Source organism: Lactuca sativa, chromosome 8, assembly GCF_002870075.4.
Source record: "Lactuca sativa cultivar Salinas chromosome 8, Lsat_Salinas_v11, whole genome shotgun sequence".
NCBI lineage: Eukaryota > Viridiplantae > Streptophyta > Magnoliopsida > Asterales > Asteraceae > Lactuca > Lactuca sativa.
The window spans coordinates 57,691,071-57,707,314 of record NC_056630.2 but is presented as its reverse complement, the minus strand read 5'-3'; the positions used below and the strand labels follow the sequence as shown (position 1 = coordinate 57,707,314).

The window sequence follows — 16,244 nt, the reverse complement described above, 5'->3', positions numbered from 1 at the left end:
TAATCAAGAAAAATATAACATTACCATCTTCCTGCAAAAGGGTTTAACATTACCATCTTTCAAAGTTGAAAGCATGGCGATGTTCTATTTCTGATCATTGGAGATTCTTTCCACTGCTAACCATAGAAGTTGAACAAGCTCCGAAAATTTAACTATTATATAGATTAGAATAAACTCTTGGGGCTAGTTTTTCTTCACATGAACATGGTGACTCTTCACATGAACATGGTGACTCATTATATCATTTGGAAACAAACACAATATTCGAGGAAAGGGTTCAATCAGTCTAAGCATAAAAGCAAAAACTATGGTCCATATAATGCTTGATCTATTAATATACGCACGTATCTTCTAAGCTAGAACAAGCTGATACACAAGCTCATAACATGTATTGATCGTCTAATCAATCAGAGCATCTAGTATGCAGAAAACGTAATAGATATACAACAAGAAAATGATGCAAATGAAATAGCTAAAAACATCAAACGGATATCATTTTTATATAATTTATTCATCATCTCATAATCATATAGCATAATTGAACCTACCCTAGCTACAATGGTGGCTTTTTTTATTTATTCCCGATCTACAATTCACCCAATAATTAAACGACCACTATTTCACCACCATTACCACTAGGCAAACATTAAGTCTCAGTCTTTGGGGTCTTCAAAGATGACCCACTTTCGGCATTGGATAGGGTCCTCTTGGACCCGAATTCCACCTTCTTTGATTCAATTGCTTCCGAAGCCTCTTCTTTGGTATCAAATGTACCTAACCAAACTTGTGATTTCTTAACTGGGTCACGAATTTTCGCACTCCATCTACCCGATTCAGTCTTTCGAACACCCTTGCACTGTTTCCGGGTCGGGTCATCATCAAGCTTCGCCACCTTTTTTCCTTCGGGAACTCCCTTGGAAACTGGGGTCACCTGCTGGTTTTCAGCCGCTTGTCCAGCACGAAACTTCTCTTTCTTTATTTTGTAAGGTTTCAAAGATTTCTCAGCGGTGTCAAAGGTACCGAACCAGACCCGCTTTTTATTAAACGGGTCACGGATTTCAGAGCACAACTTGCCCCGTATCCTTTCGTTTTCCTTTTCATCCATGGAACCCCTCCGCTTTGACGCTTCACCGTCGTCCTTGTTTTCTCCGGCCCTGAGCCCAAGAACAATCTCGTGAACAATTCGGCGTCGCGATGGTCGCTCACCGTTACCACCTTCATCCGATGATGAATCTGTGGCGTGAGGGTCGGAGACTATGACCCGGACTTTTCTTGGGTAGGTTACGGTGGCTTCCATCTGCTGTTTGTTGTCGTCTTCGGCGGAATTCTCCATTTTTGTGACACCAGGTTGGTCCGCCATGGCTGAGCCCCCACACGCAAGCACACAAGAAACACGTAGATACGATGGGGAGAGAGAGAGAGATTGATAAAGAAAGAGAATGTGTACTGACAGCGACAGTGCTCGTGCTCTTTTAAACTAGATTGGGTTACATAAATGATCCTTCGAATGTCCGAGTGACATTTATGGTCCTTGATACAAGAATTCACCTCTTCAATCCCTCATTTATAAATTTTGTATCTATTTAATCCTTACTCATTTACGTTTTAGACGTTTACTCATTGATCTCTCTCTTATATGTCACAAATGATGATTAGAATAAACAACTTTTAATATTCTATGTTATTTTAATAGGAATTTGACATTAAGATTGTCATGCAAATATAGTTACCTTCTATTCTACATGTTTAGATAATAAATATTTAATACTTCATGCAAATTAAAATTGTATACATATATAACATATCATCTAGTTCGATTAATCTAAAGAATATATGGTTTTTACATGATAATTATGTCTTATTTTTCTTTCCTCTTTTATCTCTCTCCAAAGTGCAAAAACAAAACAAAGCTATGGTCGACAAACGACAAATCCCCTCCCCCCCCCCCCCCCCCCCCTCCCACCAACACCCCAAATTTCATGATGATAGTTGGTTACATATCTATCAAATAACTCATGTTTCAACAAGTTTCTAGATTGCTATCTAGATTTGACATTAAATCATCCTTCATCCACCAAATCCTTCCAATATTTTATTTCAATATGGCGCATGTTGAAATCGAAACAATAATATCACATGACATATGAAGCATGTTGACATTGTCTCTATAATTGGTGACTTCCGGAGAACGTCTAACTGATTTATTTGTTACTCCTGATTTCTTGGATCTATCATACTAGAAGATAAAATCTTAATTTCTAATTGACTATCATAGCATAAAGATTATTCCCACGTGTGTAAGCCAGATAGAAGGGAACAAGTTAATCTTATATTTTTATGGAATTCAAACCTACAACATCATGAGTGTACCTTTGATGTATGTTTTCTCTGGGTTCATCCTCAAGGTAGGATTTATTTTTTTATATCGCATTTCGATTTATGACAAGTAACAATTTTGCTTTATTTATCACACATATGTTTCGATCAAACAAAAGCCTAAAATCTTTAACAATATATTCCAATCCTTTGGAACCTAATTTATGTAATGGTTGTAACCATAGTAGGGAAAACTTACGTTTAGACAGTTTAAAATGGCATAGCCATCCTCTAGGTCATAAAATAACCAGTGTGTACTTTGGTCTTTCGATCATCACTTATTTCTTTTTTCTTTCCGTATCATTGGACACAATAAAGTCGAATTGAATAAGAAATGTAATAAGAATAATATTTATAGTATATTTCCATGATGTTGACCACACTATTCAATAATGTATCATGCATTCTATAAACATAACTTTGTATCTTTACATTTATATGTATATTTCATATCTAGAAATGCTTCACATGAATATGTATGTTGTGCATGAAAATAAATAGCTTTTTATGCTTCACATGAATATGTATTTTATGCATGAAAATAAATAGCTTTTTCTACATGAATCACAGTAGAAAACATTATATACTCACATGTGATACTAAATATCTATTTAGTCTCAATTCTTTACTTCATGACTTACTTTGATCCAAAATATGTAGATCACCAAATTTGGTGGTTAACATTATTAAATGACTAAACACACTTGTCGAATTCTTTAATTCCTTACTTACATATTTACAACCATTTCATAATCATTTTTCATCACATATCACATGTCATCAAATTTTTGTCATTTATACGTCCTAGTTTCAAAATCATGGTGTGTATGTTAAACATGTAAAGTATCATTTTTAATTGTTATTTATATCTAATACATATTTATTATGTTAACTTTACTTAAAATGATTCAACCGCAAACGCTATTTCCAACCCCCTCAATAAACGCTAGCATGAATCTCCCAAAGCTTACCATGAGGTAAGAGCTCTCACTAAGCTTCCAAACCAGGATCTAGGAGATCAAATAGAGTTCGATTAGTTTCTACTAGACAAGAAATAAAGAACATAACCAATACAAGGAATATTGTTATATGTATAAATGAATTGACATTTGACATAATTCAATATAATTAATACTATGTTATCATGATTCATTAATTAATACTATGTTATCATGTTCTCATTTAATATATTTTACTAGATGATTTATATGAAAGAAAGATGATTCATATGATAATTTCCCATTGTTACTGAGTTACAATTATTCCTTACATAAAGAATTCCTTATAGAAAAGAATCTAATTTTAACTTTTTATTTGTGGAATAAACCACATAATATTGCTATTTATTACTAATATATAAACTAGTTTACTAGAACTTTTAACTTACAAGGCTAATCATAATTTACCTAATGCGGTCTAAACCTTCGTTTTTATAATTATAGGTGACCGTTATTTGAAATATTTGTATATAGGTGTATTTAAGAACCATTTAAATACTTATTTTCATATTATAAACAAGTAATTAATAAACAATCATCAAACCCAGTTAAACCTCATGAACACTAATAACATCTTGCAATTGAAACAATTGAATGCTAGTGACACTTTCGGTGGTAATCCTTTGCTTTAGAGTATTAACTTAGGATATTATGCCCTTTGTGTTTTCAAATCTCTAAATAATCCAATACGTAAGGGCAAAACATTTAAGGGGCCTAAGGGACCATCCCCCTTATTCCATCACCCCACGATGTATACTATGACCTATAAATGGGAAAGAAATCAAAAGTCTTCGTCAGACTAGGCCTGACAATAGAGGGGGTTTGAGCGAATCGGCCTTGATCCAAACTCTTTTAACAAATTTCAAAATCCGATCCAAACCCGCTCCGTAACCCGCATGGTTTTAAATAATCAAACGTATACTCTTATCCACTGAATCAACGAATATCCAAACCCGCCCCGAAACCCAAATGTTTTTAAATAATCTGACACATTTTAATTAATTCCTAAAATAAAATTTCTTAAATAAAAAAATGTATACTATATCTTAATACTTAAAATAACATTTTTTTTAAATAAAAAGAATTGATTTAGAAAAGGACATTAGATACACAAGGAATTTCAATCGGAATTAAAAATCATTATTGCAACAACTTTGAATTGATTTATGACTGTCGGTTGTAGTGATAGCGAATAGAATTGCTAAATTTTTTCATGTTAAAAAATGATTTATTGAATTAGAAATGGATATGACGATTTCTTGATGAATATAAATTGAATGATATTATGATTCTTGATAGAAGTCTATAAGTTTATAAACCGACTTATCGATTCCTATGTAAACGCATTTTTTTTCTTTTGCCTTTGCCCTTTGGACTTTTGATTGGAATTAAAATTAAACGTTAAGAAGTATAAAATATAAATGTATAATTCTAAAATTTATATGGGGCGGGTTATAAATGGAACGGATCGGTGATGATCCATACCCGACCCATTTAATAAAAGGGTTAGCGGGTATGGATCGTTAACGGGGAAACGAATAAAAAAAATACACTCCAAACCCACATAATTACTACGAGTTTGGATCGGATTATGGTCATACCCCGCTCCATTGTCAGGTCTACGTCAGACGCTTGAGGCAGCATAAGATCATAGCTTAATCAACTGGAATAGGAAATATATCACTTTTTAATGGTAATCGAAATCCTCTCCTATCTTTTATGTCTTGTGGTGATTATGAATCCAAGTCAAACAATTCCAACATATATGTGGTTTTGAGGCTTGTGATATATGGTTTGTGTTATTTTAATAACATGTCGTATGGTATGTTTCTCATTTATCATTTATTTATTTGAAGTTTTTGAATTTTGGTTATTTAATTATCTAGGGCTCATTTGATTATACTATTGCCTTGGATATATGCTTGATTATCTATGATTCATTTGATTGTATGATTGCATTGGATCAAATCAAAGTGATCCACTCAGACAAAGACTCTAGGCATGTTGGAGAGTACGACATGTTCGATATGCAGATTTTCAAAGCTTCTAACTTTTAATTTTTAAAGAAAAACTCGACAAAATAAATAAATAAATAAAAACTTTGTTTGACAATAAGAGCTTGTGGCTTTTAGCTAAAACGAAAATCTTCAAATCCAAAAAACTTCTTCAAGCAACATTTAACAAAAAAAACTCATTTATAATAATTATACACATTGACTTAATTACCATTTTTCAAAATCAATGACGTGTTTTAGATAAATCATTTTATGTAATTTTAAATGTATTAAAAATTTTCATCTATTTTTTCCGAACACTCATATACAAATAAATACTACATTTTTTAAATTCCAGCTACAACCTTCCAGCTAGTTTTGCTTAACAGTCTACATCTAGTCTAATAGGTCATAATTACTTATTAAAGTGATATAATTTAAACAAAATATTTCACTTTTAAAGGCATGTCATATACAAAACAAAAAGTAATAAATCATTTATACTTCATATATAATCTTCTCTTTACAAAGCGTTAACCCAAAATATAATAAAGTTCAATAAAAATAAATTTTATGAATTATAAGGTGTAAAAAGTTTCAACAAATTTTAGAACAAGGATCTAAATAGACAAAATCGATATTTTGGAACAAGAAATGTCATTTACCAAGGTTTAGTGACCACACATGTATATGTGACTTTAAAATATTTTCAAACTTCTAACAAGAAATGTCATTTACCCATGTTTAGTATAATATTTGAAATGTCATTTACCCAGCTTTCCTCTACTATTTTTAGTATGTTATTTAGTTGAAGAACTTTTACCTATTTTAGTTGTAGTCCAATATGGTATTTTTTGTTAGCGAGTTGACAACATTTTTTTTACATACACAACAATTGATTCTTTAAAATGTTGTATTGTACAATTATATAATACATGAATTGTTTGTATGACAAAAAACTGTTGTGTACGAATCACTTCCCTTTTTGTTACCATACGGCTCATTGAAAAAAATAATAATTTAAACGCTAATGATTTATAAAAATAATAGATTTTGACTTAAGCTGTACGGTTTACTTATACATACAACATTTGGTGGCCGGAATCGCACATAGGAACACCAAACAATTCATACAGTATGTGGTGCGGTGTAGGAACTAGTCGTTCCTCCCTCATGCCCCTTTCTTTCCTCTCTTGATTGGTCAATGCAGTTTTTATTTTTATTTTTCTGTTTCCAACAGATATATATATATATATATATATATATATATATATATATATATATATATATATATATATATATATATATATATATATATATATATATATATATATAGAGAGAGAGAGAGAGAGAGAGAGAACCAAATGATTTGCGATAATCCAAAAGCTCCTAATGAGCTCATCATTTTCAAAACGAAGACCATTATTGCACTCCTAAAGTTGGCGTCTAAAAGAAATCAATGCTCCAAAAAAGATTTGATATTTTTTTTGGAATTGTACATATATGTTAGATGTGCATGCATGTATATTTATGTTTTCTGTGTTTTTCGACGTTTTCAAGTTGTGATTCTCTTAGGCGTTGGTATTAGAGTGACATTGTTGTGTTGGTTTAGAAATTTTTTGAAAAACAACACTAAATGTTCATAGATGCACATATATGAACATTCAAATGTGCATATATGCACATTTAAAAAAAACAAAAAAAAGTTCGTCAAATCATTTTTTGAGTATAGATATGAATTAGACGCATCATTTTGTAATTATCATCTATTGTGTAACTGTATAACTAAATCATAGTCATTTGATCAATGAAAAAAATAGAATCATTCGTGAAAAAATATTTTTACATTTATTATTATCTTTTTAAGAATTCAAATTTCAAGATGTCCCAAGGGTAATTTAGATATTTTGTGTATATTTATTTAAGGAAACAAAATAATGAATTTCAAACTTTTAGGAAACAAGTTTATTATTGTTATTTACAATAAAAAGAAATTTTCTTTAAGAATCATTATGGGAATAACATAAAAGTTAAAAATGTAAATTTATGAATGTTATGAAGAACATAAACATTATTTGAAGAAATAAAAGATATTCCAATAAAAATAAAAAGCAATTACAATTCCAAATTTGCAAACATTCTTTTAACAATCTAATACTCTCATTAGAATTTAAGAATTCTAGTAATCAAGAATCTAAGAAATTCTAACTTTTCCACCGCTATGCTACAAATTCCAAACAAGTCTATCAATATCTACAACAGATGATGGGTATATTGTTGATGCTGCTAGTACTTCACAAGTGATCTGAATTTATAGTCAACTAAGTGACTATGTGATCAACATGAATAAATTTCTTTGTTTTGTAACTCTCAAAGTCCAATTCGTATATGACATAATCTAGTTCAACATTCAAGAATGAAACATATTGCTATTTGATACCATTTCATCAAAGATCGTGTTGAAAATGACAATATCGAAGTTCATTTTATTAATATCATCGATTAACTTTCAGATATTTTCACAAAACCTCTTAACGAAAAATCTTTCATGAGAATTTTAGATTGATTAGGAATGATGGAAGTTTCTTAAGTTCCAAAATATAACTAATATTTTTATATTTGATTTCGAAGGTTTTTGCTGACTTCAATACTTTTAACACTTCCAAAGTGGCACTAGAACATTCAGAGATTAGTGTTCACAGTCAGAGCTTCAACTTCCTTCAATATTGATAGTTGCTCTAAATCATTTAGCAAGATTGGTTTACTATTGAAGTTTTGGTAACTTTTTTTGTCTTGTTATTCAAAAATCAAGAATTCCAAAAAGATTTTTTGTTTTGTTTTTGTCTTTTAATTCAAAAATCAAAAATCACAAAAATATTTTATTTATTTCTGTATTATCTTGAAAAATCAAAAAGTCCAAAAATATTTTCTTTATTTTTAAATTTCGTTCAAAAATCCAAAAACTTCAAAAAAAAAATTTCTTTTATAAAAAACCATTAAGGCATAGCTACAAATTCCAGATAGCTACATATTCCATACAAAAAATCATTGAGGGAGAGGAAGTTGCAACATATTATTTACGAAATATAAGCCTAATACAATCTATAATAGACGGTGATGATCTTATATCAATATAAGTGTATCCCCTTTAATTACTACATATATGAGAATACGTAACAATAATACATAAGCAGGTTAATAACACGTATCAGCTTCGCTGAATATATAACCACATATTCATCTAAAATTAAATCATCTATTAAAATAATATATTCACTTTCTCTTCGTTGACCTAAAATCTAAAGTGGTTCAAACTATTGTGTGCTCATTGAACAATTTAAAGAATCCAAATTTTCTTCTTGAAATGTCACTTTTTTATCTTCCTACTCACATGAATTGATGACAAATGTTTTAAAATTAATTTTTAATAATGACAAGTGTTTTCAAATATTATTAATTTTATGACATTGAACATTATTTCATATTGATATTGATATGAAGAAAAATAGAAATAAAAAAAAAAGATAAAAGGATATTTAATTTCTCTACGAATATTATAAAATATAAGTAACCACGAGCTAGTTGATTAAAAATGAATCACGTTGATATATGTATATTATTGTGGTAACAGTTTTAGAAAGAAGAAAGTGATTAAAGCTAGTGATCTCTAAAAAAATTGTTTGATGAAGTATTGTGACTAATGACCCTAAATATATAATTGTAAAACATACCACTAGTTGCAATTGTAAGCATAATACCTGTAAAAATGTTAATATTATATAACATGAAATCCTTTTTTTAATGATTTGCAGTAATTGATAGGGAGCAAGTGAAAATTAAATGCAAAGCTTTAATAAGTTCTATCAAGCCCATTTCTAGCATATATTCTCACAGTAGGAATAAAACATAACTGAAAACGATATATTCAACTAATACATTAATGTTAATACCATGTAACATGAAATCATGATATTCCAATCTTCTTATGTTAATAACTAGTTGTGAGACCCATATATTATATGAGTTAATTTTAAAAAAATTAATTAAAAATAAATAAATATGAAGGTACGTCTAAATAATTGAGAACTTTAAATTTATAAGAAAATAAGAAAAATAATAAATTATTAAAATTAAAATGTTTTTTATCTTTTAAATATAAACAAATAATTTAAATAAATAAACAAAAGAAACTAATAAACTTTAATTTATATTTTTTAAAATTAGTAGGTAAGCTTATTAATAAAATTGATATCCATTTATTAATATATTTATTGTAATTATTACACTAAAATATTATATGAAATTTAATAAAATGAAAAAACCCATAAAATGACATAGAAAAAAATTAATCAAAATTACCACAATTTGATATTTATCAAATTGAAGGAGAGTATGTGATGTGACAAAAAAGTTTTTTATTTAGTAGGAAAGATGTATGTATTATTAGATCTATATCTATGAAATATATGAAAATAAATAAATTCCCTTGAAATGAAAAACATAACCTAAGAAAATATTTTAAGTTGTGTGTAAAGAAAATGTCCAATTCCAGATCAAAGTTAATCATGTATTATTAAGTAATGTTTTTTTTTCCAAAATATGAAATGATTAAAAGTTAGAAATTATATTATAATATTTTATAAAATATATAAAATAGATAAAAAAAAAAGGATAAATTAGTTCATTTTTAATATATTTAAAAACTTATAACAAAAATAATAAATGCTTGGAATGTTGAACATTATTTATTACGATTTTGAGTAGATTTTCATTATTAAAAAAACGGTGTGCAGAAAATTAATCAAGAAAAAACTACAAGCGAATTTAGCATAACCACTTCCTGCAAAAGTGTTTGACATTATCATCTTCCACTGTTGCAAGCATAGCGATGTTCAACCGGTATAAGCATAAAAGCAAAAACTATGGTCCATAAAGCTTGATCTTATAATATACGCACGTATCTTAAGCTAGAACAAGCTGATACACAAGTTCATAACATGTATTGATCTTCTAATCAATCAGATCATCTAGTATGCAGAAAACGGAACAGATATACAACAAGAAAATGATGCAAATGAAATAGATAAAAACATCAAACGGAGATCATTATTATATCATTTATTCATCATTTCATAATCATATAGCATAACTGAACCTACCCTAGCTACAATGGTGGCTTGTTTTATTTATTCCCGATCTACAATTCACCTAATTATAATTAAACGACCGCTATTTCACCACCATTACCACTAGGCAAACTTTAAGTCTCAGTCTTTGGGGTCTTCAAAGACGACCCACTTTCGGCATTGGATCGGGAGGACCCGAATTCCACCTTCTTTGATTCAATTGCTTCTGAAGCCTCTTCTTCGGTATCAAATGTACCAACCCAAACATGTGATTTCTTAACTGGGTCACGAATTTTCGCTTTCCATCTACCCGATTCAGTCTTGCGAACACCCATGCACTGTTTCCGGGTCGGGTTATCATCAAGCTTCGCCACCTTTTTTCCTTCGCGAACTCCCTTGGAAACTGGTGTCACCTGCTGGTTTTCGGCCTTTTTTCTAAGCTCCTCTTTCTTTTTGGTGTAAGCTTCAAAAGCTTTCTCAGCGGTGTCATAGGTACCCAACCAGTGTTGAGACTAATTCAGAATTTTTATCCATGCACGTTTTTATTTAGCTTAGAATAAGTCACAGAGACCAGTAAGTGGTCCCTAGTCTTTAGCAAGAAGTCAAGGTTGTTTCCTACTTTCCAGCAAATTTTTAGTTTAAAAGGCATAGGCAAGTGTACGATTGTTTGTATCTCTCTTTTAAGTTCCTTTTCTTATTCAGTGAATAAAGAAACACATTGCCTACTATTATCTGCTGTATCTTTTCTTTGCTCTCTGTATTCATCAGCCCACTTTGCAGCTTTCTTTAAAGCTGTTTTCCCACTTTACCCTTCCTGTGATTCACTGAAACCGTCCCCTACACATCTCACCATTCTGTCCTCTGTGTATTGTCTTGTTAAAAGATCATTTTGTCCCTGCAAAAATACCAACATTTGGTATCAGAGCATTCCTGGTGTATGCCAAAATATCAACCTCGTGTGATAGATATGTCTGGAAGCAATGGAGAAAAAGATGGTCAAGTCACACTACATTATCCAATGTTGTCAAGATCCAACTATGCTGCATGGGCCATCAAAATGAGGGTGTTTATGCAGGCCCAAGGTGTTTGGGAAGCTGTTGAACCTAGAACAGCCAATACAGTGGTGGAAGTGAAGAAAGATAAATTGGCATTGGCAGCCATTTATCAAGGAATACCCGAGGATCTATTGTTGTCACTGGCTGAGAAGAAAACAGCCAAAGAAGCATGGGACGCTTTGAAGACCATGTTTATGGGAGCAGACAGGGTGAGGACTGCAAGAATTCAAACATTGAAGTATGAGTTTGAATCATTGAACATGAAGGAAACAGAAGGAGTAGATGAGTTCGCTGTGAAAGTGATAAACATAGTAAGTACCATGCGTACTTTGGGAGATACTGTAGATGAATCCTATGTGGTGAAGAAGCTACTTAGGGCAGTACCAGCCAAATTCCTTCAGATAGCCTCAACCCTTGAACAGTTTGCTGACCTGGATGAAATGACAGTAGAAGAAGTGATCGGTAGGCTTAAAGCTCATGAAGAGAGAATGAAGGGACATGGTGATACAGAGGAGAGAAAGTTACTATTGACCCACCAAGAGTGGACTGAAAGAAACAAGAAGAAGGGTGAAGGTAGTTCTAAGTCAGCCCCAAAAGGCAATCGTGGTTCACGAGGAAGAGGAAGAGGCCGGGGAAGAGGTGGTCCAAGTAGTGGTCGAGGTGGCCGTGGCAGAGGCGGCTCTCACCAGCAGAAAGAAAGGAGTCAAAATGGAGGACACAATCAAGACAAAAGTGACATACAATGTTACAATTGTCAAGAGTTCGGGCACTATGCAGCTGAGTGCAAGAACCCAAGAAAAGAGAGAAATTATGAAAGCAATCTGATCCAGGAAGATAATGAACCAGCTTTGTTGCTGTCATCCCTTGAAGCTAAAGAAGAAGCAGGGGAAGTATTCTTGAATGAAGAGAATGTTAACCCAAAGCTGAGATCAAATGGAGATAGTGCATCTGATTCAAATATGTGGTATCTGGACACAGGGGCCAGCAACCACATGACTGGAAATAGAAGCAAGTTTCAGGAACTAGACACCACAGTCCAGGGCACTGTAAGGTTTGGTAACAATTCAAAAGTGAGAATTGAAGGAAAAGGAAGAATTGCCTTTCAGTGTAAAAATGGGGAGCAAAGAAAATTAGAAGAAGTGTATTATATACCTGATCTGTGTAGCAATATCATAAGTCTTGGCCAACTTGATGAAGGAGGAGACGAGATCAGAATCAAGCAAAATATTCTAAGAATTTATGACTCCAAGATGAGGCTTCTTATGAAGGTGCAAAGGTCATCAAACCGCCTGTACAAGATAGAACTCAGAGAAGTCAGCTCAAGATGCCTAGTTGGTGAAAGCAAAGACCCAACCTGGCTTTGGCATACCAGGCTAGGTCACGTAAACTTCACTGCTTTGAAATCCATGTCAGAAAAAGGAATAATTGAAGGAGTGCCAAAGATGGCCATACCATCCAAACCGTGTGAAGGCTGTCTTGTTGGAAAACAATCAAGAAGCTCGTTCCCAGCAAGCACAAATTACAGAGCTAAGAAAAAATTGGAACTAGTCCATGGCGACCTTTGTGGACCAGTCTCACCACCAACACCTGCAGGCAACATATATTTTATGCTGTTAGTTGATGACTACAGCAGGGTGATGTGGGTATTTTTTATAAAAACAAAAGACGAAGCTTTTCGTACCTTCACGAACTTCAGAAGCAAAGTGGAGAATGAAACCGGTGAAAAGTTAAAAATGTTAAGAACAGATCGTGGAGGGGAGTTCCTGTCTAAGAAATTTGAAGAGTATTGTAGTGAAACTGGATTGGAACGCCAATACACCGCACCCTACTCCCCACAGCAAAATGGGGTAGTAGAGAGGCGAAACCGGACAGTACTAGAGATGGCCAGGAGTTGTTTGAAAGCGATGATGGTACCCGACGCACTGTGGGGTGAGGCGGTGAGTCATGCGGTGTATGTATTAAATCGTCTAAGCACCAAGGCCCTAGATGGGACCACACCGTATGAAATATGGACCGGAAGAAAACCACACGTAGGTCATCTGAGAGTCTTTGGCTGTGTTGCTCATATGAAAATAGCGAAGAATCATCTCAAGAAATTGGAAGATCGAAGTAAGAAAGTAGTATATCTTGGCACTGAGAAAGGCTCAAAGGCTCACAGGTTACTAGACCCCAATACCGGTGCGATATATGTGAGCAGGGATGTTATCTTCGAGGAAAATCGGAGATGGGAATGGGAGAAATCACTGAAGATCAAATCAACACCAGGTATATCGTTCACCATCGAAGGCTTCGATTTCAGTGAGGAGCATTACAGTGACGAAGGCGATTGGGTGTCGGATACATCCGAGTACGTAAGTAGGTCGGATACAGTTGAGGGTGAAATCGAGGAACCCAATAATAATGACATCTGGGCCGACTCCACTCAGCCCATAAATCCAACACCAAATTTAAGCCCAATCCCTACACCTATCAACACACCGCCGGGTACACCCATTCCTCCATCTACACAAAATTCTTCAACCCACGTAGCGACTCCAAGTACCGGTTCAAGTTCCACGGGTGGCGGTGCCCCAAAACGATACCGATTACTGTCCGATTTATACGAAAACACCAATGAAATCGAACTCCCACCAGAGGAACTCATGTTGGTAAGCAACGAAGAAGAACCTGCGAGTTATGACGAAGCAAGACGAAAGAAGGAGTGGGTACAGGCTATGAATGATGAAATGGCCTCAATTGAAAAGAATGATACCTGGAACCTGGTCGATTTACCAAAAGGAAGAAGAGCAATTGGCCTGAAGTGGGTATTCAAGGTAAAGCGAGATCCACAAGGTAATATCCTGAAGCACAAAGCCAGAATTGTAGCTAAAGGATACATACAAAAACAGGGTATCGACTATGAAGAGGTGTTCGCTCCGGTGGCGAGAATTGAAACAGTCCGAGTCATCTTGGCTCTCGCAGGCTCAAATGGGTGGCGTGTACATCATCTGGACGTGAAGTCGGCATTCTTGAATGGGCACCTAACTGAAGAAGTCTATGTCTCGCAACCTGAAGGCTTCGTGAAGAAAAATGAACCTGGGAAGGTGTATAAGCTCTCTAAAGCCCTATATGGCTTGAAACAAGCTCCCAGAGCTTGGAATTCGTGCTTAGACAAGTATCTAAAGAGCTTGGGTTTCAGAAGGTGTGCTCAAGAATATTCAGTATATACAAGAACAAAGAATGGAAGCAGTCTGATTATTGGAATATATGTAGATGATTTACTTGTTACAGGTAGCAATCCAGAAAACATAAAAGAGTTCAAGAAGGAGATGAAGGCCAGATTCGAAATGAGTGATCTTGGTCTACTGTCATACTACCTGGGAATTGAAGTAAACCAACAAGACAAAGGAATCACGTTAAAACAGGAAGGTTATGCCAAGAACATTCTGATCAAAACTCGCATGATAGACTGCAATCCTACCAAAACTCCAATGGAGCATAAACTCTCTTTGACCAAGGATGGAAATGAGGAGCTGGTAAATCCAACCGAGTACAGAAGCATTGTTGGCTGCCTAAGGTATCTCACTCACACTAGACCTGATATAACCTTTGCTGTTGGCGTAGTTAGTCGATTTATGGAGAAGCCCACCATAAAACACCTCCAAGCTGTAAAAGGAATCCTTAGATATGTAAAAGGAACCTTAAGTCATGGTTTAGTCTATTCTAAAGAAGAAGAAAAGGTCAATATTTCAGGCTATACTGATAGTGATCTGGCCAAAGATATAAATGACAGAAGAAGCACAGGGGGAATGGCGTTTTATGTAAATGGAAACTTGGTCACATGGGCATCTCAAAAGCAAAGGGTAGTAGCACTTTCATCTTGTGAAGCTGAGTTTATTGCTGCCACTATGGCAGCATGTCAGGGCATATGGTTAAGAAGACTTCTCACTGAAATCACAGGTCAAAAGGTACCACCTGTGACATTGTTTGTGGACAATCAATCAGCTCTTGATCTAATGAAAAACCCAGTATTTCATGGTCGAAGCAAACATATCGACATCAGGTATCATTTCATCAGGGAGTGTGTTGAAAATGGAGAAATCACAGTAAAACATGTGAGTGGGAAAAGCCAGAAAGCAGACATTCTTACAAAGTCTTTAGCAAGGGTGAAGCATGAAGAAATGAGAGACTTAGTTGGTGTGATGAAGATTCAGAATTAAAGGGGAAATGTTGAGACTAATTCAGAATTTTTATCCATGCACGTTTTTATTTAGCTTAGAATAAGTCACAGAGACCAGTAAGTGGTCCCTAGTCTTTAGCAAGAAGTCAAGGTTGTTTCCTACTTTCCAGCAAATTTTTAGTTTAAAAGGCATAGGCAAGTGTACGATTGTTTGTATCTCTCTTTTAAGTTCCTTTTCTTATTCAGTGAATAAAGAAACACATTGCCTACTATTATCTGCTGTATCTTTTCTTTGCTCTCTGTATTCATCAGCCCACTTTGCAGCTTTCTTTAAAGCTGTTTTCCCACTTTACCCTTCCTGTGATTCACTGAAACCGTCCCCTACACATCTCACCATTCTGTCCTCTGTGTATTGTCTTGTTAAAAGATCATTTTGTCCCTGCAAAAATACCAACAACCAGAGCCGCTTTTTCTCAAACGGGTCACGGATTTCAGAGCACCACTTGCCCCATTTCCTCATTCGGACCCCACGATAC

The 16,244-nt window shown here is 33.8% G+C and overlaps 2 protein-coding genes across 2 annotated transcripts; both read right to left on the bottom strand.

The window, feature by feature from the left end:
* Nucleotides 1–646: 646 nt before the first annotated feature.
* Nucleotides 647–1,360, bottom strand: LOC111910972 (ethylene-responsive transcription factor CRF6). The gene has a single exon (XM_023906743.1). It carries the CDS (start codon nucleotides 1,358–1,360, stop codon nucleotides 647–649), a length of 714 nt encoding a protein of 237 aa, XP_023762511.1.
* A 9,268-nt stretch (nucleotides 1,361–10,628) lies between these two features.
* Nucleotides 10,629–11,407, bottom strand: LOC122195366 (ethylene-responsive transcription factor ERF118). Its single transcript, XM_042897220.1, has 2 exons — nucleotides 11,345–11,407; nucleotides 10,629–11,006 (listed from the first exon to the last, which is right to left on the bottom strand). The coding sequence occupies exons 1-2, from the start codon at nucleotides 11,405–11,407 to the stop codon at nucleotides 10,629–10,631; spliced, it is 441 nt and encodes a 146-aa protein (XP_042753154.1).
* Between the last annotated feature and the right edge of the window lie 4,837 nt (nucleotides 11,408–16,244).